The sequence below is a fragment of the Dysidea avara genome, chromosome 12, assembly GCF_963678975.1.
Source record: "Dysidea avara chromosome 12, odDysAvar1.4, whole genome shotgun sequence".
NCBI classification, from domain to species: Eukaryota; Metazoa; Porifera; class Demospongiae; order Dictyoceratida; family Dysideidae; genus Dysidea; species Dysidea avara.
In genome coordinates this window covers 21283137-21311051 of record NC_089283.1, presented here as the reverse complement: position 1 = coordinate 21311051, position 27915 = coordinate 21283137, and the positions used below count along the sequence as shown (strand labels likewise).

Below are 27915 nucleotides of genomic sequence, written 5' to 3'. Positions count from 1 at the left end.
TGGAACAGTCCTCTTGTGGGATACTAGTCTTCCGTTTTAGTGCATTTAACTAATTTAGATAAATATGGAGTTAAACTGTGCTGTAACCCACTACTGTTCATTCTTCCACAGGTACATCACACTTTTATTCACAAGTGCATGGAGATCTTACGACACACACAAGCTAATCTTCACAAGTACACACCTGAGAAATTGTCACAGGAACCACAAAAAGTCCAGGATAGCTTCTGGGCAGAAGCCACCAAACTGATACTATGCCTGACTCTCCTAAAGGAATATGCTGATGAGTGTGACAGAGTCTATGCTGAGGAAAGAGCGTTCCCACCTCATGGGAGGTAACAGAATTGCATGCTTAGCGATTTTGTGTTCAAGCAGTTGAATACACATACATTTTCTGTTCTCATACTGATTAAAGTTTTGTGTGAAATATTTCTTGTTATTAATTAGGTCAAGGTGGGGCAGACCTTTCATGCTTGTGATACGTTGCATCATGGGACACTATCAACCACCAGAGGATATTGATTTGTTCTCTCATTCTAATGAGACTGTGGCTGCACTGAGACGACACATCTTACAAAAGTGAGTTTGGTGTTCTCTCTGTGTGTGTAGTGTGTGTGTGTGTGTGTGTGTGTGTGTGTTTGTTTGTTTGTGTGTGTGTAGTGTGTGTGTGTGTGTAGTGTGTGTGTTTGTGTGTAGTGTGTGTGTTTGTGTGTAGTGTGTGTGTTTGTGTGTAGTGTGTGTGTTTGTGTGTAGTGTGTGTGTTTGTGTGTAGTGTGTGTGTTTGTGTGTAGTGTGTGTGTTTGTGTGTAGTGTGTGTGTTTGTGTGTAGTGTGTGTGTTTGTGTGTAGTGTGTGTGTTTGTGTGTAGTGTGTGTGTTTGTGTGTAGTGTGTGTGTTTGTTTGTGTGTGTGTGTGTTTGTTTGTATGTGTGTGTGCACGTTTGTTTGTTTATGTGTGTGTTTGTGTGTGTGTGTGTTCATGCCCCTCAATTGCATGTTTGTCTAATACCCAAATAACTAATCTTTGGTGATTACATCATTATTTCTTTAGACATTATTCTTTCTTTAGTATTATTGATTGTTAATCTAGGATGAAGCTATCATCATCAAGCAGACTGGAGTTATATATCAATAGTGAACTACTACACACTGCTGATGACAAGAGACTAGTTGTCTCTGTACCCCTAAAGAATGGCTCAGTGAGTTTATTGTTCCAATGATGACCTTCTAGCAAGCAGTAACAGATTTGTGTTACAAAATGCTACATGCAGTGTAGTAGGAGTCAAATATCAGTTAGCATGATTGTTAAATTCGATAGTTTACAGAATTGGTATGGGTGTGACATGCAAATACTTTGATAGAGTAGATGTATAGAATGCTGTTCATAAATAGAATGAATCCAACACAGAAAGGATGTTTTAGCCTTCACGGGTAAGAGTTTACGGGTCACATTTCCTTCCGGGAACTAAGGAAAGATTATGTGGGTACAGCAAAAATTGAAGTCATACACAACTACCTTGCTCATTAACACATTGTTTATGAACTTGACTGCTTAAAAGTGTGGGATGGAAACCTACCTGAAATACTATGACAGAAAAATATGCAACATTGAACACTTTCTGTGCAGGTCAGTAAAACCACAAAAGTGACCAGGGAAGCACAACCCATATACATATATATAGTCAATAGTGATGCACTGATACCAATACTAGTGTCAATATCAGCTCTACTTTGGTGGTATTGTGCTAGTGTTGGTAAAGCTGTGAAATCCCAATAACAATCGATATTTTGTTTGATGCTGTTTGTATTGTTTTTTGTATGCAGTGAAGTTAAATAGGGTTGAGCAAAAGCTATTATGAATTCTCTGAGAGAAGCCAGTAAGCACCATTATTAATTACTATAGTGGAAAGGGTAGTAAGGCCACGAAGTAAGATTCATCTGTTTGTTCTATTATAAGCCAGGAAAAAAATTTTATCAAGACAAAGTTTACACATTTACCTAATTGAGAGGGTCTGCTTCTGGCTCAGCTGCAATGCTCCAGCTTAGTTAATGCTACAGTATACCATGTTCAATTATTACACTAGTTTAATTGCATTCAACCGGCACAAAAAACTGACTTACTCTTGAGATATTTTGAGTAGTCAGGCCACAACAGAGGTCATAGTCATGCACACCATACTGATCTGATGTAATATTCAAGTCATGTGATGCTCAACTGCATTTGCTAAGCATGTCAAGCTAGGGAGTCTGGGGGCATGCTCCCTCAAGGAAAATTTTGAAAATATTATATGCTATGAAAATGGCATTTTGAGGCGATTTTTCGATTGTAACTGCTAATGCATTGCATGATATGCATGATCAATTAGCTCAATGCAGTGCCATGCAGTTGACTCATTGGAACTTTTGGAAAGTAGTTTAATACAATTAACATAAATGTAAATGATTTAGACCAAGCACTGTAATGAGAATAGTGGCTATAATCTGTACTGAATGTTTTATTAGGGAATATTATGATGACTGCTTTATTAGAGTATCTCAATCTTTTACAAATTCAATTAGCAAAAAAGTGGTCTAGCACAGTGTCATCGTGGGCTCCGGCCCTGCTTAGTACTACATCCATAGATCCTATTATGTGTGTTACAGTAATGCTGTCTAGTAACGTTTGAGTAGAAAATCTGGGGTGCCAAAACTCAAGCCTGCTCAGCCTGGTGTTGTGCATTTTTACCGAGGCAGCTGCCTCGGTTGCTTCAATGGTAGCTACGCCACTGTAAGCCACACCCATTCTAAGTTACATCTCAAATAATAAGAGTCTTAATTTACACTAGACAATTGATTAAAGGTGAGGTGTTTGCATACAGCCATTCATTTATATCAGCGGAGGGTGGAAGTAGTTTAAGCTGAATTAAAAGGAATTATGTGAAACCCTGGTTTGAACTAAAAGTTATGAATGATGTAATGAAGAGTACATGGTATCATTGCCTCATTTGAAGAATATACATGCTTGGCTAAAAGTGTTTCATCACTTAGCGAAAACTCTTTTACTCTATTAAAGAACTTAATGCTTACACAAAGCATAGAGTCTAAATATCTACCAATCCCCAGCTATTCTCATCGCTCACTAGCAACTATTGCTGCTCATAAACAAAGACAATAATAATGTTTCCAAATAACCCTTGCAATGCTTCTATCCTCCTCTGCATTTGTGTATAAGTTCAATTATTCTAACAGAGCATACATTAGTTGATAAAATACTGGTGTTTGGATAATTTAACTCTCCACTGTAATCTCAAGTGTGTAAAAAGTGCACAAAATATATTACACTTCTGCCATATACATTATATAAAATACACTTGTATCGGCAATATTCAAGTTAAACCTGTTTATGTTCCCATTCCAGGTGGTGACAGCCAAGGTAGTACCCATGGGAATTAGTGGTAAGATGTCATTACGAAAGAGTTCTAGTGACCCATCATCTTCCCACCTGGCAGTGTTGCCTAACCGTGAAGCTGAGAACCTACTACCATCTGTGGTATGTACTTATGTGCATTTAGTTTACTTATTTCCAGTTGGGGAGCAGAAGGGAGGGAGGCAGGCATTTTCCCCCACAACACCCCTCTGGTATTTGACCTTAAAAAGGTCCTTTTGCCATGCTTAGTATCATACTATACTGTATAGTAGAGATCATGAAGGTTTGGATTTTTCTGACCAGAAGTATTGCCCTAATACCAGCCTCATTTTCCCTCCATGACAGCTTGTAGGTACATATAGTCAAGCCAAAAATGCCTACAGAGTGACTCTTCTAACAAGTTCTGTGGAATTTAACTGAATTTTCTGCTGACCGACTGATTGATTGATTGCAGCCTGAGACATGCCTTTTGCTAACCACAGCAGCTACAGTGCATGCATCATGGACTCACCTTTGTCCTCCTTTATGCTTCATTTTTTTCTCCACTACCGCTTAGGTGTTGATTCATGAATAACTCCTTATGGCTTATTACAGTAGTGAATCTCAAGAATTGTCCATAATTTTAGCAGTGAGTGGATTTATTGCAAAGGTGCTCTCATGTTATTCTTTGTTTATAATGAGTAGAAAATACCTGTAAACAAAAACCGAATGGTCGCTACACTTCTCAATAAGTGGTATAGTTGGGGCATGGGGCAATTTTTCTATAATAGTAACTGGATTGATTGTAGAGGCACTTCTCATACTGTTCCTCATTTGTACTGCTGTATAACAGGTGGAACATAGCTGAAAAGAAGCGGAATGGCCACATACTTATTTTATAGTTGGGGCACGCATTTGTTGCTCAGTGGATTTTTATAATAATGTATCTGACTAGTACCATTCCTTCATTTTATATGGTATGCTTTGGTTCACCAGTCATAAATAATGGTAAACAAACAAGTTTAAAGAAAAAAGAGAAACTATACATTTAAGTAGTGATCACAGAAATAAAAAGCAAGGAAACAAGGGAGGTCATCTACACCTGTAGCTATACTGGTAAACATTTATTCCCTACTTATATCTGGCTGTATATGGCTGAATTAAATGTCCACTAGATAATTGCAGGTGTAGATGACCTCCGTTGTTTCATTGCTTTTTATTTCTGTAGTCCCTACTCTAATGTAAAGTTTCCTTACACTTGTAATAATAAACTGGGTAAATGTTGTAAGCTCTTTTGCACAATTTCACGGGGCCTCATAACCCCCATGTAGTGTGTTTCTCGGTGTCTACAAATATCACAATTTTCTGCTTCCCATTCAGATCATGTCAAGTAATGAGGAGTACATGGACCTACTATTGTCATTAGGAAAATTTGCTCTACTACACAACAATGTACAATTAATAGAGGCAACAAGAAATTTACTTAAGCTAATACCATCAGGTATACAATTGATTATGGTATTCAGTTTTTGTAGCGTGTCCATCATGTATAGATCACAGAATTGTCACAAAAATGATGAAATATTGTCGGGAATTAGCTAATGTGAAAACTACAATTGGTTTTCAGAAGTTGACACAATTCTTCTTTGGAGCAAATGCATTCCAAGCTCTCTACTACCTGGAGGTGAATCATGTATACCGGTACCATTTACTGTGGACACTTGAGGACACCTACATAATCCAGACACTTACGTAGTTAAGGACCCAAAGTATAATGCAGGACATGGAAAATGAGAATATCTTTGTAACCTTGATTTGATATACTGTGTCTTTAAGGTTGCTTTGGTTGGTCCTAAGGTGTCCATAATACACAGTAATGCTTGTTAGTTACTGGTTGATGTCTGTCTGTCTGCTGTCTATAGGTGTGTCATGCACTATTAATGCCATCAGTTGACTTCAAGGAAGTAGAAAGTGCAGAGTTTCAGGTAACGAGTGTAAAGTATGCAGGTGTCATTAGTGTTTATCTATATGATGTCTGCATGGTAACATCTCTAACTTAGCTGTAGCCAAGTTCCATACACATACATGTATGCTTTAGCATGTTGTCATCCAGTTTAGTAGTGTATTTATGTAAATCATTAGTTTGGTGGAAATAGTATGCTGGAATTTAGCTTGGTTGTCCAAACACTTTGGAGAGTGGAATTCTTTTAACACCCACACGCAGTTTTTTTTGAGTGCAGTTTCCTGTGTGGATGTATTTCGAAGTGATATTCCATAAATTTAAAGGTGACCCTTTGGTATAGTTTGGTAGTGATTCATTCTTCATGGATTTTGTTCCTAAATACCATAGCTACTATGTGGAGCAGCAGAACATTCTGAAACTTGCTATAGACTCTGATCACTGTACCAATGGCATTGTTTTTCATTTCATGTCCTGTGGTAGCCCATTGGAAAATCGAGACCTATAAGCATTTTGAACACAACTCCTCCTAGCATTCATCCTCAAATCCAGCATACGTACGTGTCTGGAGTAAACACTGAATAATCCAAAACAATCAATCTTTTTAAAAATGCAACCTTCCAAAAATAGGCTAGCATGAAAAAGATGCGATATCAAAGGTGGCAGCCAAGAAATAGCTGCAATGATATTAAACTGTCACTTAATTTGTGACATTACAAATTATTTGACATGATTTTAGCTGCCACCTTTAGTATCACAAGTACACAAAAAAATTTGGAATTTTCAGCTAGAGTAGGGACCATAGCACATCGATAAAAAGTACTGAAACAAGTTGTATTAAATCACAGTAAAACAATAAGAAGTGTTATATCCCTACTGTGCTCAAGATACCATAACAGAAATGCGCAGTAGGGATATAACACTTCTTATTGTTTTACTGTGATTTAATATCATGGACTACTCCAACTCAATACTAGTTACATAAAATACCAAAGACTGCCTGTTAATCATATGCCAATAGCCCCATTGACATTGTAGGCTACTCAATCCAGTAGCTGACTCATCTATCAACTAAAGTCCCATCTCCACCTATCATCGTGTCACCATATACTGAAACACTGCTATGGCACCATACCCCCTTAAATTGGAACCCTTCCTCATCAAAATTGGATACTGTCACGAATGCGTCAGCCATGTCAGCCACCCAGGCATCATCATATGCCCCTGAATTAGTCCAGAGCAGCATAGTAGTGGTATCACAAGCTACTTCATTGTCCACCAACTCAATTAATATAGTCCCTCTATTATTCGGCCATCGATTATCTGAACATTTCGTTACCCGAACTGTGAAACGACTGTTCTATTAGAGTATTTTGATGGAAGTGTACTTTTATTTTATTTATTTATTAAGGCTTTACAGCACAACTGCTGAAGGTCTGTAGGACACCTGGTCCTACAGCCTGTTTAACGTTGTTACATAAAGTGTGTTTGAAAAGGTGGAGAAAGGTGTACGTTCTATTAGACTATTTGAACAGAGTTCTGTATGTAAATGAATGGGCTTCTATTATCCAAACTCATTTATCTGAGGGTCAATGAGTTCGGATAATGGAGGGACCACTGTATCAACCAGTTATCAGATGCTTTGTGCTAGATTTTCCAACACAATTATGCCATATTCATATCATGATATAAGCCTTGGTAATGCACAGTATTTTCCCATATTATCGCAATGTTTTAGTGTGATATAATAAGGACTGGATTGTATCTATCATTCAGTCAGTGTGGTATTTTATTCTGCAAGTGCAGGCCTGCAAGTGTTTTACTTGGACGTAGGCATAGCAACAGGGGGGGGGGGGGGGGATTAAGGGGGCTGGAGTCCCTCCATTTTGATTTTAGAGATTAGCTCTTCAATTCTAAGGGATCAGTCATGATGCAGTATTGAATAAAATAATGTCACAAACTGAATTTCAGAGGCTAATGTTTCAGAAACTTAGGGGGCATACCTCCAGACCCCCTAGATAGATGCTTTGCATACTGTGCAAATTGTGTCAGTCTCAAGCTTCTTTGCCCCTTACTTAAAACTTTGTTACTACACCTGGAAAATCTTAATTATTGACACTTGTCCTTGGACTTGTGTCAATATCTAACTGTGATAAATCCCCTAACCCTAAAGTGTACTTATCGAACACATTGACTTAACTCATTGATTCTTCATACAGCAACAGTTGACTAGAGCATGACATGTATGTGTAAACTTACAAGTGTGTGTTGATTACACTACAATACATCAAATATACAAATAATATAAATGTATACCACTTTACTAAATCTGTTATGTAACTATAAGATATTCTACTCCTGCTGTGATATAACATATCATATGTGTATCCAAATTGTTTGTAGTTGAATTTTATCAAGTCAGGAGGGATCCACTTACTAATGTCAGTGTTTGCCAATAATAACATCATGAGAACTAATATTAACATCATGAGGTGGGTATGTTCTAATTAATGTGCATTATTGAATTTATTAAATGTTTTGTTTGCCTGCAGGTCATGTTTCCTCAGCACAGTAAAGATGTGTAAATTGTTGCTTATTACCATTGGCTATTCTACCATAGCTGTGGTTGCCAAAGCGCTGAAGAGTAGTAGTCCTCCCACCAAATCAGTACACCAATCAGCCAGTGTGTTACAGAATGGTCTACATCGTATCGTGCCAGCCATTGAGTATAGCTACAAGAATGCTGCCTTGCATATCTCACAACATCTAATGGAACTGGTATGTATGCATTTGTACATAATGTAGACTGATGTGTACACACACACACACACACGCACGCATACGCACGCACGCACACATGTACGCATACACACAAACATGTACATACCCACATATATACACAATAACATACACACGCAACACACACACAACACAACACACACACACAACACAACACACATACATATGTGTGCACACATATTATTTATAAACACACACCATTTTGTAATGTACACACCTATAAATTATGTCTATGTATGTTTTAAAATCTCACGATGAAAGCTAGTTTAGGAGGTTACAAATAGTTCTCCCTTCTTCATCTCTCCTCTAATTGTTACAGTTCTTAATGATTGTACTATTCCACAGGCCACTGGTCCACTACCTAATCTTTCAGTGGTAGAGAGTTTACAGAGAATAGCATGGGCAGCAGGTATTGCTGGACTAGCGTTCTTCAACCAACCGGAGCAGATCCACCAGTTGTTTTGTCAGTCTGTCAGTGTAAAGTCACCTGAAATGGATGACATCAACCTTGTCTGTGAGAGCCTAGAGGTAATCAAATGTCTTATTGCCAGCTTTATTTTATTCTGCTTAACTGTTTCTCTACAAACTCCTATCCTTAGTACTAATAGAGCAACCAACTAATTCAATAGGAATTAAACAGATAGTCAAATCTGATTTGGAGGATTGCTATTCTAACCATTATACTTTACAAAGCCTGCATTTTTGAATCCTCATTGTAAGTTGCTATCATTTTTGTTAGAAAAAGATAGGAAAAAGGTAGAAAGAATATTATTCTTTCTGCCCCTGTTAAAAAAAGCCATGCAGAATGGCTCAAATTTTTGACACTTTTGTGCATGCAGTGTAGGTTTGAAACAATTCTGCTTTGAAAACAGCCTATTAATTACAATGCTCAAAAATCAAGCCTACTATGCTCAAATTATGCTTTCAAAGCCAAGAATTGCTTGATAGCTGACTTTTAGTGGAGCACATATATCAATATTTCATGACTGCTGTATTGATATAACATTGTTTTTTATATATAATATATATATGAAATGCAGTACTGTATATAGCAACATGCAGTGTGTTCATGTTTTGTTGTCTCTTCTTGGCACACGCATTGCACAGTTTAATCTTGAAGATTATCCTACTATACTTATATGCTTAATGCTTTTGCTAGCCTACTATGCTCCGAATTATTTCTATTACAATGTAAAATTTCAACAATTTTGCAATTGCGTTACAGTATTTCATTGCAATTTGCTGCTGTAAACTGCATTTGTTTATACCTGTAGGTGTTGTGCTATGCTCTTGCCCTCTCACCTGCTCTACTACTCAACATTCAACAGAGTTCACTATGGAACCATTTTGTGACTGATTTACTGCTGAAAGTGAAGGAAAAGTGTGTAGTTGTCTGTATGTGTGTACTTTTATTGCCTGACAGAGTTTCTGATTTGCTTTTTCATAATTACAGCACTTGTGTTGGCAAATTGTCAGTGCACCTTTCTTTATTTGAATTTAGTTAAAGTTATGAATAAAGCTTTGTTATCTTCCAGATCTTTAGGGTCTGTTTTTTGACATTTTAAATGTATGTTTGATAAAGCATGTTTGCTAGTATGGAGTTCCTTTCAACAAGGCCTCATTGTAGATCACAGAAATGTGTTCCTTACATATCATTACTAATTGTGGTGATGACATTGTCGTTGTCATAGGAATGTTCGTGTGGTGGCAGCTGATCAGCTATTCAACATGGTGGCATATTGTACATCTGACCCCATCCCTCTGACCTCCCTTCTATCACTACTTGTGGACAGCATTGAGGTGAGTGCATGCATCTGTGTGTGTTCCTCACTTACTGCTAAGCAGCCGCAGTCTCACTTTGCCAGACCCCGTTGTACTTGATATTTACAGTAGTGCATGAAAGTTCCCATTGCATTTGAGTTGTATTTCATGAAACACAACACAAGCATTTCACTTTAAGAATGCTAGAGGAATGCCAAGGGAAATGCAATGCAGAATACAACACTAGAAAAAGGGTACAAGGTGGTACGGTCCTTTGTCAAAACTGTAACAGGAGTTTTACATGGTGTGTGTAAGGAGAAGTTGTCCACCCTTATTGACATGGCGAAAACTTGAGCATTTTGGGACTATGCCAGTCTTTAAAGAACCATTTGAAATTTTAGTCGAAATCCATTCTACCAAAACTTCATAAGTGATCAACAATTTTCTAACACCTAATTGATGCAGTATGATAAGGCGTAAGACTCAAGTATCATGTTATGTAAAATTGAAATGCATCAGCTGGAGCATAAACTAATTTTGTTGCACTGTAACAGATAACAGGCAACTGTATATAAAAGTTATATGCTGTTATGATGGATGTGGAAGTGTCCCAAATATTATTTTACCTGACTGCAATGTCAGCAGAAGAATAAAGAGTCCAATAGCAACTGATGTAGATAGGATGTTTCGCTTTTAAGTTATTTTTCAACTGTTTATAGTAGGAGTATCAATATCTACTCTGGTAGATTCTGCTAGTTTTTTCTGATTAATTATTTCAAAAGGTCAGGCAGGAGTCATCCATGGGGTGTAGTGGTAGGTAAACAAGATACAATAGAATAAAAAAGCCACATGTCGTTAAGATCACCATAATAATATTATACATCTATCACATGCTTGAAAATGAATGTCTGGCCGCATTCCAAAAGAATTTAACTAAAGGCTTAACAACGGGATATCAATTTCCAATACTTAGCAATGACGGTTACCAAGACCAACAGTATAATGGATACATGTTGCAGATAGGATTGGTGTAGCTAGTAAATGATTGATTAAAATGGCAGAGCAGTCAGCAGCTGGAACAGTAACATGCTGCACCAGCTGATAATCAGAAAAAATGATCTGTGTAACTTCACTGGTTGTGTTGTAAATTGATTTCAAGTCACTACAATACTATGCTTGGTGAATGACACTACTAGAGAACTCAGAATTCCACTAAACAATCAGTTACAGATGTTGAAGGTGATCTATATGATTATGCAGGACACTGCTGAAGGTTAATTATCTATCTGTAGTTGGTGGACTTTAGTATATATGCGTTGCCCTTCAAACAAGATCATTAAGATTACCATGGACATTATTACTGTATTAAATTTTGTCACCTTTTCCAAACGTCAACTTTCATTAGCAATGTGTGTATTTTTTGCTGTGTGAAGATGATTCCTTGAATCATAGCTTAGCCAGATATTCATGCTTCATCTTAGAAGCCACGCAATAAACCAAAGTAAAACCAGCCACTCCATCTTGTAGATCTTATGTTTACTGGCTGTGTAAACACTGCGTACCTAGCCAGGCAAAGGACATTTGCAATATCAACAGTATTTCATAAATGAAAGTCTGGGTATGTGAGACTAAGGCTGTCTTAAAAGTAACAGTAGGCCTTTTTGTAAGCTTACAATTCCTCTTCCTTTTTGATAATGTACTGTGTAAAAAAATTTCTCTGGTAAGAAAGTAGTAGTCTTTGTATTTTCCATAACAGACGGTGGCAAAGGAACATCCTAACACTTCTGGAGAATTCTTTAGATTATTGGCCAGGTATGTTGTCGCCACCTTGTGGTTGTGTAATGTCTATGTATGGACACATGCATACACAAGATACACGCATATTTGCATATGAAGGCTTACACAGTGGTAAAAACTCTTTTATATAAAATGCATATACCTTGTTTATACTGTACACATTGACATGCAAAACTCTATCAAAAGATACAATGTTGTGCCAGTTAACTATCTAGTGTCTTTGTGACACTTGCATGTGTTGTAAACATACATATTTCCAGTGGATTGGCTATATTTAGTGTACGTATATATGTACATATATAGGGAAACCAAAAATTGTAAATTTTGAACTAGAAGTATAATGGTTGTTAGTTGTGAACATGAAAAAACTGCATAATCAAGAAGTAATAGGGACGAAGAAGGGATTGCTGAGTTGGTCCTATTTTGCCTCAATAAAACAGTCAAAATAGGAATCTGTGGTTTACATTACCACCTCAGCGATCCCTTCTCCCTGCATCCCCTTGTTTATATAGTTTTTTCATAATCACAACTAATGATCCCCATTCTTTTTGCTCAATTTTACAATTTTTCCCTAGTGTTTGAAACTTTTTCATGTCCATGTACAAATTTTTCATGTCCATATACATGGACAAAATAGTTAGTATGTGCCTGCAGGTAGATCTATTCTAGCCCTGTCAAACTTTCCATCAGTTATTTTCTACAGCATTGTCTTTTTGCTTATTCTGTTGCTGTCATTCCTTCCTAACAGACTATTCAATCATGCACAAGCTGTCAGGGTACATGTATCCAACACTACCAAGTTGTTGTCCAATGAGCTACAGTGGATCCGCAAAATCAGAGTAAGACTGTGTGGCTACAATTGTGGTAGTGTTTACACTCAGATAGAAGCCCAGTTGCTTAAGAGTAGAGCCTACATGGGTGCTTAAGATGGTGCTCTGGTTGTAATTGTGTTGTTACAGAATCCCAGGTGCTTTACAGCATGTGGTACTGTAAGTAGAGTTCATAAAATTTCCCAAAACACCTTCAAAAACAACCCAAAAATTAATCTGCTTCACAAAATAAAATTATATAATCGGAATTTCTACTGACTAACTAAATAACTATCTAAGAGAAATTATTGCTCAGACAGAATGGCTAATCAAAAGTAAATTTGATTGATTTGCAGAGCACAGGCCTCCTAGGAGGTCTGCCTCCCCCTCAAGGAATAGAACTTGAATTTGAGACCAGTTTCAACTATTTACGTACATGCCACCAAATTTTAATGTATGTAAATTAATTGTACAATTTGTACTGTGTGATGTATTACAAATGAATAAAATTGAATAAATGTACATATAGCTACTGTATTCAATCAAAATAGTGTGTAATTTGATAATCATTCTACAGTTTCAGTTTGTAGACTAGCCCTACAAGCAACATTATTTACATTGAATAAATATGCAGCACCAGTTATAATTATTCACCTAGCTATATTGCTAAAGTTTCTCTTGTGAATTGCACTAGATTGAAACATACTGCATGCAAAACCTCATGCAGTACCTCATACAGAACACCTAGGCATCTTTTGTTCCACTCCCTACTGTATTTGCACATTCTAACTATGAAATGGCCATCTTAAACTCAATATCATTTCCCACTTCAAGACACAGCATACTTATTTCCTTTTCTTCTAGTGCCACTTGTGTGGTGTTTGCTTCTTCACAACATAAACTATAGCCCACAATCAATAATTGAGGTAAACACAAAGTGCAATGCTCTAGCCTACGCATGCATGTTGAGTCAAGTTGGTCCTTCAATGAGTTAAAGACTTTATGCTGCAATTGAATAGGGTTGATAATAAAAGGTAACAATGCGATAGTAACAATAACTACCATAACACATGGTATAAGGCTATAAAGTTTGATTAACATAAATGGCCTACCAATGGCTGCATTGACCAGTCAACAGTCAGAAAATGGCCAACCATTATATTGTACTCTGTCAACAATTAACCAAATAAATACTCATAGCTGATGCCTTCAAATAAATATAAAACTCAAATCAGTTTACAATATGGGCTTGATTTCTTCACTGTTTATGTCCTTTTGTCCCTGCACATGATACTATACTGCAGATGGTATAATGCATGCATCATGGACTTACCTTGTCCTCCTTTGTGTCCTATTTCTCTTCACTTGCAAGACTAGGAGTCTATAATTATGTAGGTATAGTGTCAAGGCTTAATGTACATGTTGTCTATAATGGTACGTATAATGTAATTGGAATCATCACACCACACCTCCAATAGTCAAAAATGAAAATGTTTTATATATTACTGGTACCTTGGCAATTTTGTTTTTTAAGGAGGATGTTTTATCCACTGGGACGGTGTCAGTTGAAGGTCCCTTGTTGGAGGGTCACATGAACTTTGCAGTAGAACTGTTGACCTACCACAAGTCAGACCACAAGTATTACATCGGCAGCAAACCAGGAGGAATGCAGCTGATTGAGGTGAACTAAGGAGTGGGGCTGAAATCTGTGGGTTTGTCAAAAGATAGTGGAGTTTTTTCTATTGTGTCCTTAATTCAGAGAGTTTGTTAAGGCAGTTTCAAATGAAGATAAGAACACCCCCTAGCTTTAGACCATCTTTATAACTGACACTTTTGGAATGGTTGATCTGTAGAGATATGTTTTCTTTTTAGGGTATAAGCTAAAAGCATATAAGGCTAGCCTTTTTGGGACCAAAATATTTGTCCTCATTGCAGAAGTCCTTATAGTTTGGAGAGTCAAGTTTTCAGTAAAAATAAATGTACTTCAGCAGCATGTTTGCATATGTCGCTAACAAATTACTTAGTGAAGCAGTCAATTTTTATTGTACATATGCCTACCAGTTTGTTCTTGCAGAAATTGGTGCATGAATTCCTATTTCCTGCGTCAAAATTGTTTGCAGAATCAAAAACAATCGATGGTAAGTCTTTTATCACACCACACACAACATACATGCTAAGTGTTCTTCCCTATTGTTACCGTAGCATTTGATTATAAAGAGAAGTCATCTATCACTCCAATCTGTAATGGTACTGACAGCAGAACAGCAGCATTTAAACTACTCACAGCTCTGTGTAATGGATGTGTTGAGAACCTTAGGACTCTTTATGGTCTATTACACAGTCTCTTCTATACTGGTATGTGTGTGTGTGTCTTGTATGTGTGATATAATCTGGTCATTCATGGGACATGATTTATAAATCTTCTAATGTCATTTAGCAGACAGCAGGTCACTGTGTACTCAAATGACACAATCGGAAAATATCACTGTAGCTAGTTTCTAAAAGTGACCTAGTGAAAAGGTTACAATGAATTATGACTATCAGTGTATGACTTTTGCTTGGTACTTGTTTTCAATTCTTATCTTTTGATGATAATTAGATTGTACGGTACTGCTCAAATGCAACATCGTCTCACAAGAGTGCAAACGATTAAAAAAACCACTAATTAAGGGGCATGGCACCCTTTTCACTCATGAGTATTCATCCCAAACAAAACAGGATGAATACTTGCAAGTGAAACAGGTGCCACGCCCTTTAATTAGGGAGTATTTTAATCGCTTGTACTCTCACGATACAACATTGCATTTGAGTTGTGCTGTACTTTGGTTGAAAGTTGTTCATTTAGTACTTTGTCTATCATTGTGGTTTAGGTGAGGATGCTCCAGTAGTAGCGTGGGGATATAATCTGGATATTGAATCACGGCCTAAAGGAGGATTTGTTGGACTAAAAAATGGTGGAGCAACTGGCTACATGAATGTTATACTGCAGCAGGTATGGTGACATTTGCTGCCATGGGTAAATGCATAAATCTATGTCACAAATAGAATTCTCCTAATCTATAAAACTAAATAAGCACGTGTGTGCCGATTTTTCTTTGTGGCTGTTAACTGGAGATATTGTGCAATTCATTCATTTGATTCGATACCTTAGTTGCTCTTCAGATAGCTATTAGTTTAATTGAAAAGGTAAAGTTTTTAACTCCAAATGATCATCAACTGTACATTTATACTATGTTTGCTGGGCAGACTACAAACTACTGGTAACACACGACATGCTCCACATAGCTACATATAAGCTTTTGTAGAAGTTTATGTTGTGTGGTGAAACTTTGCCAGTTCTGTGACTAGAATATTATCTTGATAAGGATTTATGAGCCTTTGAATTGCACCTTAGCTATGGTTTGGACCTACTCAACATGGTCACTATATAAATGGACTTTAATGAGAAGTCCACTATAAATGTTTTATTGCAAGGATGATGAACTGTAACATTATTTAATTATGTTAGGCAAAAAATGTTGTTATTATGTGCCACTCTCTCAATGATGAATACAGCTGTACATGATACCAGACATAAGGAAAGGTGTTCTTTCTGTGGAGAAAGCTGCAGAGTGTTTGGAGGAGTATGAGAAAGAAGCCACATTGACTGCAAAAGAAAAGAGCAAGGGAGTAAGTGAATTTGTCCTGGCTTTTATACATGTACTGTTTTTGGAATCATTTGGGTGATATATAAACTAGGGCTGAAATGTTTTAGTATTTGAGAGATTAATGATCAAGTGCTCACAAAATACTAGTTACTTCGAGTAACAATTTTGTCATCCGAGTACCAAAATCCTTACAAGTACAGTATTTGCAGTATTTGTTTCAGCCCTAATATGTACCTTAGTTGCTGTTAGTTATGCAAAAATTCAGTATTTTGTTACAATGGAAAACAGCTTGTAACATAGTTGAATTGAGGCAACACCACTGACTTGGATGATTCTCTGACCTGTGCGGTGATCTGGAAGGAACTTGGTCATGAGCTGTCAGGTAAAACAGGACCATGAACCAACAACTATGGTTTGGGTGTGATGGTATTTCATGCTTTACTAGCAAAGACTGTCAGCAAGAGCAAAAGGCAAATGTGTAGCATATATATCTGACCAGATTTAACAAAACCGATCCAAATCACATCTGGAAAAATCAAACTAACACCACCAGTGGATAGCTACAAGTATCGTACTAATAGTTTTGACCCTCAGTACTACTCAAACTACTCAAAGCTGGTTTTAACAGACGTCTTTTGGGGTGGTGTGGAGATAGGCTTGAGTACATTATGCTTTTTTAAATTACCCATTATTCTTTCTGGGTATTCTTTTTTTATTCACCTATTATTCCCAAATATTCCTGGAGTAATTCCTGGAATTTTAAAAGTCAGATGGATATTTTTCTGCAGTTGAAAATATAACCACTTGCAAGCATAAAAACTATACCCAAAGATCAAGATACTCTAATAGAGCAGTCACAACTTAACTTGTCTGACTGTTCTGTTAGAGTAAATGACTGCTCTATTAGAGTATCTCGATCTTTTTGCCTGATTTTGTGCTAGCAGCAAATTTTTCTGCGATACTACACGAAAAATGTGTGAAAACTAATTAATTATTCTGGAATTATTTTCGAGTCTTTTTACCACTGATTATTCCAAAAATTATTCTGGCATAATGTATGCAAGCCTATGTGGAGAGCTTGAATGGTGGTTTCTGGCCTTGTAAAGGGCCTGGTTTGGTTAGAATCAATGGTTTACTGGTGGCTGTCAGCCAAACATTTTTTTCTGTTGATTTTGCTATATATCAGCCATTAAGAAGCTAGCACAGCCCTGCAAACTCATGTCTGAATTTCGAATATGGTCTGCCTCCATTTGAAGTCTATCTCTTTCCCACCCCACCACCCCCCACTTTGTGGGCACTCGTGATACTACTTCACTCATCCAACTGCTCACTTATTTGGCAAGAAACTCTACAAGCAGCTACAAGTACTGGAAGTGGTCTGAAAAGTAACACATAGATGTATCTCTTGTGTAAATTTCGTATGCATGCTTGCTATCTTTGACAAGTTGTGCTGACTTGAATTCTTTAAAACCGTTTATCTCGAAACTTCCTAATATGCGATTTGGATCCTTCTTCCAAAATCCAGTCACATATAGTACAAATAGCTGTATTAGCCAAATGCCTACGTATGCAAGTACAACTTTTAAACCAAGCAACTAGCTGTTGGTCTGTTGGTGTGTGCTTGGTTTTTCCTAAATTAATTCCAAAATGCATGTGCGTCTGCATATCCACACACACACACACACACGCACACACACACACACACACATGCACACACACACACACACACACACACACACACACACACACACACACACACACACACACATGCGCACACACGCGCGCACACACACACACACAAGTCAGTGGACTGTAAACAATGAAATGCAATTGAATCCACTGTGATGTGGCTTAAGTTCCTGATCAATGTATCATCTCCTCATTTCCTGAAATATTTGTGAATAATATCCCTCTTACCATTATATGTACATAGAAGTATTTGGGCCTTATTTTTATGATATTCTCTCTTGGTCTCACCATGTCTCCAAGGTGTGTCAATATCATCTATACTTATTGAACAAACGGAGATTGATTTTTAAGACAAGTTTGTTAAAGTTGCTTATTGAGAGCTTGATGTTTACTCGCCTACTCTATTGTTTATCAGTTTGGGGTCCTCCCCTTACAATGACTAATATCAATCATTTAAAATATTTGCAACATTGAGCTGTTCGACTATGTTTGGGTCTTCGTAAGTACAACCATCGACCATGTCTCACACAATTTCCATACCTTACAGTGGCTACCACTGGGAATTATGATTCGACATCACTTACTTTGTGCAATGCATCACTAGTATTTTCAGCTGAACCATATCCCATTAGTTCCACCCATACCATTTGGTCGCCAACATCATTATTTTACTCATACTACCCAGCTATTTTCCAGCCACCAAGATGGCATCTTTCTTATGCTCAGCCTTTTTTTTAGATTTAAAGCCATTTAGTAGTGGAATGCAGTACTGAATGATATTTTTACATCTTCAACCTTTAAAGATGATCTATTTTTGCATATGTGTAAAACCTTTATTTAATACTACTGTAAATCGGGAAATTTTCATTTGAGATGTGTTATATTTTCAAGGACAGCCCAAGCCACAAAAATATTTTACCAGTGAATATTTCTGTACAGCAAATAATTAAACATGGAGCTATTCATATTTGCAGTCAGCACACTTTCGGGTATATAACCTAACACCGTGTAGTAATCGCTATGTGTTTCGTGTGCCAGATTTGAGTATGCAAGATACAATACAACTGATAACAGGTACCTGTTGTACAATGAATATGCAATTCATTGATGGAGCTATAGGTCAGCCTCCACCACTAGACACTATATTGTAGCTACAGTGGCATACAAGCTTATTTTGGTGGACATTGGAACACTGACAATAAATAGGCCATTAGTCTTCCTTCTCCAACTCCTCAAGTGTTGAGATGGTTCAACCTCCAAAAAAATATTTCGCAAGTAGAAAATATTCAAGAGCAAAAATATTTCGTGTAATTTATTTTTGTTGGTCAAGGCAACAACTAAATATTCTTACTGTTGAACATTTCCCAATCTACAGTATACTGTATGTGTAATTAGTTTCGTGCATGTGTTTGTAATTGTTTTTGCTGTATCTGTATAATATGTGTAGTTGTAACGTTTTTGTATGCATGGTATGTTTTTATACCTCTGCCAGGGAAGAACGGCTTTGCCGACTGGCTTGAGGATAAATTTAAGAATCAAATCTTATGCTCAGACACTGTAAATGACAACCCTCCATTACAGGTCTCCGGTCTGAGACAATCTAATGAAAGGAAGGACACAAACAAGAAAGTCTTGACACAATTGCAAGCCATATTTGGGCATTTACTACTGGGTTGTGTCAAAATTCACACTCCTAAAGGATTTTGGAGGGACTTTAGGTATTGTATAAGTGTATGAAGTTTGGTGGTTGAAAATTATTAATTTGGACAGAGCTGGTGTACAGTGTACCTTGTTAAATGAGGATACATGCGAAATCTGGTCACTTAGTTGAATATCCCAAATTAGCTATCCCTTGGTACATATACATATGATCTTGAAATCTAGATTGTAATACTTATTAGAACTGGTAGGTGACTGAGTCAAATGGCCAGCCATCTAAACCATCCAGCTGGAATAAATCCTAACTGTGACCTGCCTAATGCAGCCACCTATAGCACTTGATAATTTTGGACTACAGAAAAACCCACCCAATAAGGACGCCCTAGTTGACCTAAAGTGTCATGGTTACCATGTGTCTCATGATAATTACAATCACAGCTGTAGTAACTGATAAGTTGTGTACTAATGTTCAATAAAACACTGATGTATTGATTATCCTTTCGTTGCTAGGTTGTGGGGATGTCCAGTTAATGTGAGGGAACCAGGTGATGCATTCGAATTCTTCAACTGTTTAATGGATGCTGTTGATGAGGGATTGAAGGCTCACAAGGAAAAACCAGTGATTGCTAGAGTACTTGGTGGTATCTTTGCTGATCAGAAGATTTGTAAGGGCTGCCAACACAGGTGTGTGTGTTTCTATACATTTGGTTACACATTACAGTAGCTATGAATCTTTAATGTCTACAGATATTCTCGAGAGGAGCCTTTCACAGCACTCAATGTTGATGTAAGATGCCGCAACAACCTCTATGAGTCACTGGATACCTTTGTCAAAGGATACTTGTTAGAAGGTTTCAATGCCTACCATTGTGAGAAATGTAACAAAAAGGTAAGTGCTGTAGGTCCCAAATATTATATAGCTTTGTTTGATTATTTTTATTTTTGTGCTAGAATTGCTTGAAAATTTCTTTTCTCTAATAAAGAAGTTTTGTACTAATAGTTTCTGCAAAATTCTTTTCTCCATTAATAATGTTCCAACTTGTGAGAGTAAAATAACCTAAGGCTTGCCTACTATTCTGTATTCCTGTTTGTAGTGTTATTCGTCATTGTATTTATCTTTCAAGATATTTCTGTATTTTACAGATTGATACACTAAAGAGATTGTGTATAAAGAAACTACCACAGATACTAGTGATCAAGTTGAAGAGATTTGATTATGATTGGGAGAAGTGTGTAGTGTGTGTGTGTGTGTGTGCGTGCGTACATGCACATGCGCCCGTACATTTGCAGTATTTGTGTGTTTGTGTGTGTGTGTGTGTGTGTGTGTGTGTGTGTGTGTGTGTGTGTGTGTGTGTCTTTGTGTGCAGGTGTGTGCATGTGCTCACATGTGCTATGCATGTTAATAACGATGTGTATGTTTTTGTGTGCATAGGGAGTGTGTAGTAAAGTATAACAGTTATTTTGAATTTCCTCGAGAGCTTGACATGTCACCATATACTGCTGCCGCACTAGCCAAACTAGAAGGTAACTTTGTTGTAGCAAATAATGTGTTTGTTGTATTGTATCATTTGATTGACTACTTGACTTTCCTGTTCCTGTAGCCTTAGGTGTTAAGTAAATCCCAAAATACGTTGATAAGACATGCAGTGCTAGGATTCTTCAGTGGATAAACAATCCCGAAATAATCACCAAGGCAGAACTAAGGTGATTATTACACATTATTCCTGAGGGGCATTTATCCACTGAAGAATCCTTGTCTTAGTTATTTAGAAAATGGCCCCTGTATCTGGAATTTTGTTAGTAACCCACAAAGTATGCAATTTGTTTGTCAAAATTTGTGACTAGGTGCTGCATGGTCTGGTGCCATCTGCCCCTTCGCAAAATGTAAGGGTCTGGTGAATACAGATACTAATTATAGCATCTTTAAACAGGCTGTAGGACCACGTGTCCTACAGGTCAGCACTTGTGCTCTGAAGCCTTATTAACTTTAAAAAAATCATTTCAAAAGGAATTCAGTTACACAGCGTACGTAACTGCTAGTTACATCAGATAATTGCCCTTCAATTAGAATAAGATACCTTCAGCACTTGTGCTCTGAAGCCTTATTAAAGTCATTTCAAAAGGAATTCAGTTATACAGCGTATGTGACTGCTGGTTACATCAGATAATTGCCCTTCAATTAGATAAAAGCATTGCGTTGCCAAAGAATTTTGTGTGAGAACATCATTGGCATGCATTAATTGGCTACTGCCGAATCTGAGTGATAGAAACGATTTAGTATCTGCATTTCACCAGACCCTTAATTTTTGCAAAGGGGCAGGGGACACCAGACTATGTGTTGTGTACAGGTCTCTTACCAGAATAAAAACCCTGAGGCATTCTCTGAATATCATTGTCTATGTAGAAAAATTATAGGACATGATGCTATTGGTTGTCTTGCTATTATCCGTAACTCATCATAATTAATAACTCAGTACTAAAATCTGTAGTTTTATTTATCACACACATTTTTACCTCTAAAAGAGGAAAATCTCTTTATTACACTGGTGTTTACTATATCTATACCAAAACAGTCAAGCTGTAAAAAAGGGTGCAGCCCCCCAAAAAGCCTGAGTAGAAAAGATGCAAAATTCAAGGTGGTGGGTGACTTGCAATGTATCTCTACTGGATTATAGCTGAACTCTCTACAAGGTGACTTGTATCATCTATATTATAAGACTGAAAAGCCGTCCGTCCGTCTGTCTGCATTCCATTTGATGTCAGGCATGTACTCTCGAACCGCTGCGCGTTTGGAAGCGTCTTTGGTGTCACGGAAGCGCTGATTATTGAGCTCAACAATGACGCTTTCGAAAAGTTTGTGCGAGCTATCGTTAGTCGTCTAGGGGCCGTTGAAGGCAGGTGTGTAGACTAAAATTCGCTTGAATTCTTTCTATAAACCGCATGCAAACCTCAAGTAAACACCTATCTCAGTCCATTTGTAAAAGTCTTTATAATACTAAAATATTGCTGTAACAATGTGGTGAAGTAGATAGGTTAATGGTTTAGGTGCCTGCCTTACGTGCGCGAGGTTGTGGGTTCGAGTCCAGCTGGTGTTAATTTTTTTTTTCGTTTTGGGCACCTTTTCAGTACACCTTTTTTTGCACTGTACTGCATGTGTTTTTGCCAACTGTACACACGTGATATTTCTAATTCAAATTCATTTGATGTGCTGTGTAAACATGCCGGAGCATGCCGCCTAAGCAAAAACGATCGTCTACTTTTTGTGCATTTCAAGCAAAGAGACGCAAGCAGATCCAAAGATTGGATCCAGAGAAGAGACGGGAAGAAGCATAACGACAAATACTGCACCGCCAGGAGGCTTCAACTGGAGCTACCACCTCATCCAGTGCTAGGTGTGAACTGGACTCACAACAGAGACGACGACAACGTGACGCAGAAGCCCATCGTGTGGCCCGCCAGGACGAAGAAAGAAGATCACAGGAACGGATCCACGATGCAGCTGCCCGTCGACTTGCGCGTGCGGACCCGGCCAGAGAAGAACAGCAGCGTGATACAGCTGCCCGTCGACTTGTGCGGAGGGAGGAGCAACAACAAGATACAGCTTCCCATCAACAAGCTCGAGCTGATCCACTCTACAGAGCTCTGGAGCAGCAGGCTAACACAGCACGCAGACAACAGGTACGTGCAAGCACACACCCAAGCTTTAGGGGGCTTAACTATCAGCCACACAACTTCTTCAACACTACAGATGTAGGCACACTTAGTGTAGAATGCACACACTGCGGCGCATTAAAATTTCCCCAGGAGACCGAATCCCTTTGTTGCTTGAAGGGTAATGTCCAGTTAGAGGCATTTCCACAGCCCCAGTCATTCTTGAGACACCTGTATGAAGGTACAAACACAGCAGGTAAACATTTTCTAGCTAGCATACGTAAGTATAATAGTGCATTTCAAATGACAAGCTTTGGCTGTAACGAGATAACTATGGCTGGCTTCAATCCTTCTTTTAGAGTACAGGGTCAAGTCTATCATCGTATAGGTAGTTTAGTTCCATCAACAGGTGAGTCTCCTAAATTTTCCCAAATTTATTTTATCGACAACCAGCAAACTGAAGTAGCTACAAGATGTGGGATAGTTGATGGGTTAAGGCTTGACATAGTTAGGGGTATTACTGAGCTTTTGCATGACGATAATCACTATGTTCAACTTATTAAGGTAGCTAAAGAAATATTTGAGCAGCATGATGAGCCAGCAAATATTAGGGTAGTGATTAATGAGAACAAACGGCCTGTAGGAGAGCATGCTAGGAGGTACAATAGCCCGATGTGTGATGAGGTAGGAGTGCTAATGCCTAATGATAATGTAAATAATAGGGACATAGTTTTGCACTATAGGGATGGGTCTTTGCAGCACATTTCTGAACTTCATAGGGGGTATGATCCTTTACAGTATCCTTTACTCTTTTCTTATGGCACCGATGGATGGCACATCAACCTGAAATTGGCTAATGGTAGGAAATTGACAGCCATGGTGTATTACCGCTACCACATCATGGTCAGGCAGCAAGTGCCTGTATTGCTTAAGGCTAAAAGGCTTTTCCAGCAATTCCTGGTTGACACCTACTGTAAGATTGAAACTGAGCGCTTACAGTTTCTCAGGCGTGAGCAAAAGGCACTACGTGCTGATTGCTACCAGGATTTGCGGGATGCAATGGTAGATGGGGATGGTGACCCCAGGAATGTTGGTCGTAGGGTGATCCTACCGTCGTCATTTACTGGTGGACCACGCTACATGCATGAGCGTCAGCAGGATGCAATGACCTACGTTAGGAAGTATGGCCACCCCGACCTCTTTATCACCATGACCACCAATCCTAATTGGCCAGAGATTAGGAACAATCTACTACCAGGTCAAGAGCCTCTGGACCATCCAGACTTAGTGGCCCGTGTGTTTAGGCTTAAGGTGAAGAAATTGTTAGAGATGCTCACAAAGGAGATGATTTTTGGGAAACCACGGGCTTGGCTCTACTCAACAGAATGGCAAAAGGGAATGATAATCCAATGGGAGGCAAGTGCATGCTACTGTGTGGTGACTTCAGGCAGATTCTACCTGTCATTCAAGGTGGCACTAGAGGTAACATTGTTGATGCTTGCCTCAAGCGATCTCATCTGTGGGACAGTGTGGTGGTTAAACAACTACACGCTAACATGAGAGTGCACCTGTGTGGGGATGTGGCAGCTGGACAATTCGCTGAAGAACTATTGGCCATTGGAGATGGGAAGTTTCCTATTGACACTCTACCTGATGTTGTCCAGCTACCTGACACCATGGGAACCTTTGTGGATAGCAAGGAGGAACTGGTTTCCAGGGTGTATCCAGATTTGTTCTCTAACTTTAGGGACTTGGCTTGGCTTTCTGAACGCTGCATTCTTGCTCCTCTTAACAAGACCACTCATTCCATCAACATGACTCTGGTGGAGCAGTTACCTGGTGACTGCTGTGACTACAGGTCCTTGGACACCATACCTGATGAATCTCAGGCTGTTCACTTTCCAACAGAATTCTTGAACTCTTTAGAGGTATCTGGACTACCTCAGCATCTTCTCTTACTTAAAGTAGGCGCTCCTATTATTATTCTACGCTCTCTAGATCCTCCAAGGGTTACTAATGGCACTAGGTGTGTAGTTACTAAACTGTCGGCTAACACAGTAGAGGCCAAGATTTCTCACGGTAGATATGCAGGACACGATATTATAATACCACGCATTCCTCTCATTCCGAGTAACTCGGTTTTGCCTTTTGAATTTAGACGGCTTCTATTTCCAATTGCACTTTGCTTTGCCATGACCATTAACAAAAGCCAGAGTCAAACTTTTAAGGGTGTAGGATTAGATTTGACGGACGAAAGCTTCACACACGGCATGCTTTATGTGGCACTATCTAGGGTAGGTTCAGCAGATAGATTGACACTTTTAATTAGAGGGGATTGCAAAACACGTAATGTAGTCTGTAGTGAGGTTTTTAGATAGGCAAACACATGCACTTTAGTTAGGTATGTCTGCTGCTACTGCTGCGTTGTGATATTATGGATCAGCACCTGTGGATGGTGGTAAGGAAGGTATTATGGTAAAAAAAATGTATCAGATGGTTGCTTTGTATATTTATGTATGTGTGAAACTATTTATCTTTTCTATTCTTTTGTCTTTATGCATATCCTGGATGGTTTGCTCGGAGGAGGGATGACTGCAGCTACACAGTGAAATGACACGGTCCCGTGGCAGACTGTTCTTCACAACGTGGGGCACGTTGTGAAAATGGGAGCTATTTATAGACTTTGCAGCAATGATTTGAACTCTTTCTACACATGCATACAAAGCAGAGTGGAGCATTTTTCGCCTTTTCCTGTGCAGCAAAACAAAAGAAAAGGCTGGCAGGTTTTTTCCATGAGCTGTCTTGGGCTGGATGACTCAAAATTTTTTGTTTTCATTTATTATTATTTCTTGCTAGCCCCGACTCTGTACCCATGCTGTTATATTTTATAAAGCCGTTATATTTTGTCATAACAGAATCATTGTAGTGCAGATTACAGTAATTCATGGTATGTTTGGTTGATGGTAGAATTTGAGCAACTTAAGTCACAAAATATTCCAATAAGAGTGCACTTCTCCACAATTATTGCATTCATGCAATCCTTACCTTACACCACATTGTTTCCTTAGTCTTTTATAAAGTATCTATAATAGTATATTACCAACTGTAATTTCATTTAATTTCCATGTCATTGTACATACTGCCCTGCACGATAGGGCAGGTACTACAGCTAGTATTCTAATAAAGTTATTTATTTCTTAGCTGACTGCTCTATTAGGGTGACTGCACTATTAGAGTACGTATCTTGACTCGCACTTAAAACTCAATGTCTTTACTCCAGTTCTAAACTGCTGAAAGGCCTTTTAGTCCATCTGTACACCTATTTTCAGTCCATTCCCCTGAGCAATTTGTCCAGTAGGTGTGGCAAAGGGAGTCACTTTTTCACCACCTTTGGTGTCCTAGTTGTGAAATCACTGAAAGTAATGTCGCATCACTAAAGGTGGTAACAAACTATACCAAAAGTAAAGGGATAAAGTGATGTGTAAATCAGGCATTGAACCTGACCATTCACATTAAAGTATGCATGCTTTACCTCTATGATACAAAATAAACAGCTGATGCTATGATTTCTAGCCCTAGTGTAAAACTAATAGTCATGAAACATGGTGAAAAGAGTATTTTCTATGTGGCAAGTAATCGTTATTTTGTTAACAAATCTCGATTGAGTAGCTGTTACACACTGTTAGTTTTTTGCTGTATTGTCATGGTCTTTAGCTCAGTTTCTTTGGCTTGAGATTCAATAATTAACCTACCCACATATTGATTTTCAGCTTCTTGCTATAAGTGGTTTGCTCTGTGGGTGTGACAATATATTGGTATTATTTTTCATGAGTCATTAAGAACTCCACAACCTTCTATCATATTCCAGTCAAACTTGCTGCCAGGATTCACTTATAAATCCACCTTATGTGTGCCAAATTTCAAAGCCATCAAAGTACTGGTTTGTAAGTGTGTGAAAATTAAAATAAGAAAAAACAAAGAAATTAAGCCAATTGTTGAAAGCTTATACCTCAGGAATGTTTGAAGCAATTTTGTTCAAATTTGGTATATGGAGGACCACTGGAGGTGGAGGACATTTCCACAGCAAAATTGTCTCATTTTGTAAAGGCAGCACAGAGATAGGTATGTGTGAAAATTGCATTATTATTTGTCCTGTCAATAACCCATTGATGTGGTGTGCTGGCCACAAAATATGTGTGTCTTGATTAGAGGTGTACCGATATACCGATACATATCGTAACGGTGGCCGATATAGACATTTCTACTATATCGGTGGGAGCCGATATTGCTGCTAAAAACCGATACGATACACCGATATACAACTGAACTATCTTGAGGACACTGTCCAATGATCAAGCTATATTATAAACCCTACTATTTAGCTAACAAGTGCGGGAAACAGTAGTTATCTTCCTTGTCTAAAAGCAGTACGTTACGCGAAGCCATCTAAGTGCGTGGATAATTACTGTTTTGTTGTCACAAAGCTTACCAATCATACAACAAACACTCATAGTGATGAGCCTGGGGAAACAGCAAAAAGATGAACCAAGAGCACAGCATAAAACAACCAGCCATCTCTACAAGCCATTAAAATGCGGAGTAATCCGGACTAATCTTGGTAGGGGCATATATTAAAATATTTGTGGGTGCCTTATAGTCTGAGCTGTCAATAGAGGCCACACCACCATGGGTAACCAAGCATAGCCAATAATCTTAATACTGTCTTCAGTAGTTTCTTCAGTAACTAAAATAAAGGTAAA

General features: G+C 38.2%; 1 protein-coding gene across 5 annotated transcripts in view; it reads left to right on the top strand.

Annotated features, from left to right (window-relative positions):
* The window catches only part of LOC136240375 (ubiquitin carboxyl-terminal hydrolase 9X-like), a 77759-nt gene that overhangs the window by 34476 nt on the left and 15368 nt on the right, over positions 1-27915 (top strand). For 4 of the 5 annotated variants that reach the window (XR_010693781.1, XM_066031335.1, XM_066031333.1 and 1 more), the window contains 24 exons: positions 112-335; positions 448-579; positions 1089-1197; positions 3396-3527; positions 4764-4884; positions 4937-5067; positions 5306-5368; positions 7747-7835; positions 7896-8121; positions 8488-8670; positions 9417-9523; positions 9834-9942; positions 11660-11715; positions 12449-12539; positions 14044-14190; positions 14584-14647; positions 14712-14864; positions 15380-15501; positions 16065-16178; positions 19427-19563; positions 20015-20188; positions 20252-20393; positions 20648-20733; positions 20937-21028. Coding sequence is in view for 4 of the 5 variants with exons in the window: in XM_066031335.1 (XP_065887407.1) it covers positions 112-335; positions 448-579; positions 1089-1197; positions 3396-3527; positions 4764-4884; positions 4937-5067; positions 5306-5368; positions 7747-7835; positions 7896-8121; positions 8488-8670; positions 9417-9523; positions 9834-9942; positions 11660-11715; positions 12449-12539; positions 14044-14190; positions 14584-14647; positions 14712-14864; positions 15380-15501; positions 16065-16178; positions 19427-19563; positions 20015-20188; positions 20252-20393; positions 20648-20733; positions 20937-21028 (3004 nt within the window). In the remaining variant the exon portion in view is untranslated. The remainder of the gene's footprint in view (positions 1-111; positions 336-447; positions 580-1088; positions 1198-3395; positions 3528-4763; positions 4885-4936; positions 5068-5305; positions 5369-7746; positions 7836-7895; positions 8122-8487; positions 8671-9416; positions 9524-9833; positions 9943-11659; positions 11716-12448; positions 12540-14043; positions 14191-14583; positions 14648-14711; positions 14865-15379; positions 15502-16064; positions 16179-19426; positions 19564-20014; positions 20189-20251; positions 20394-20647; positions 20734-20936; positions 21029-27915) is intronic. The other variant, XM_066031334.1, reaches the window with a different exon arrangement.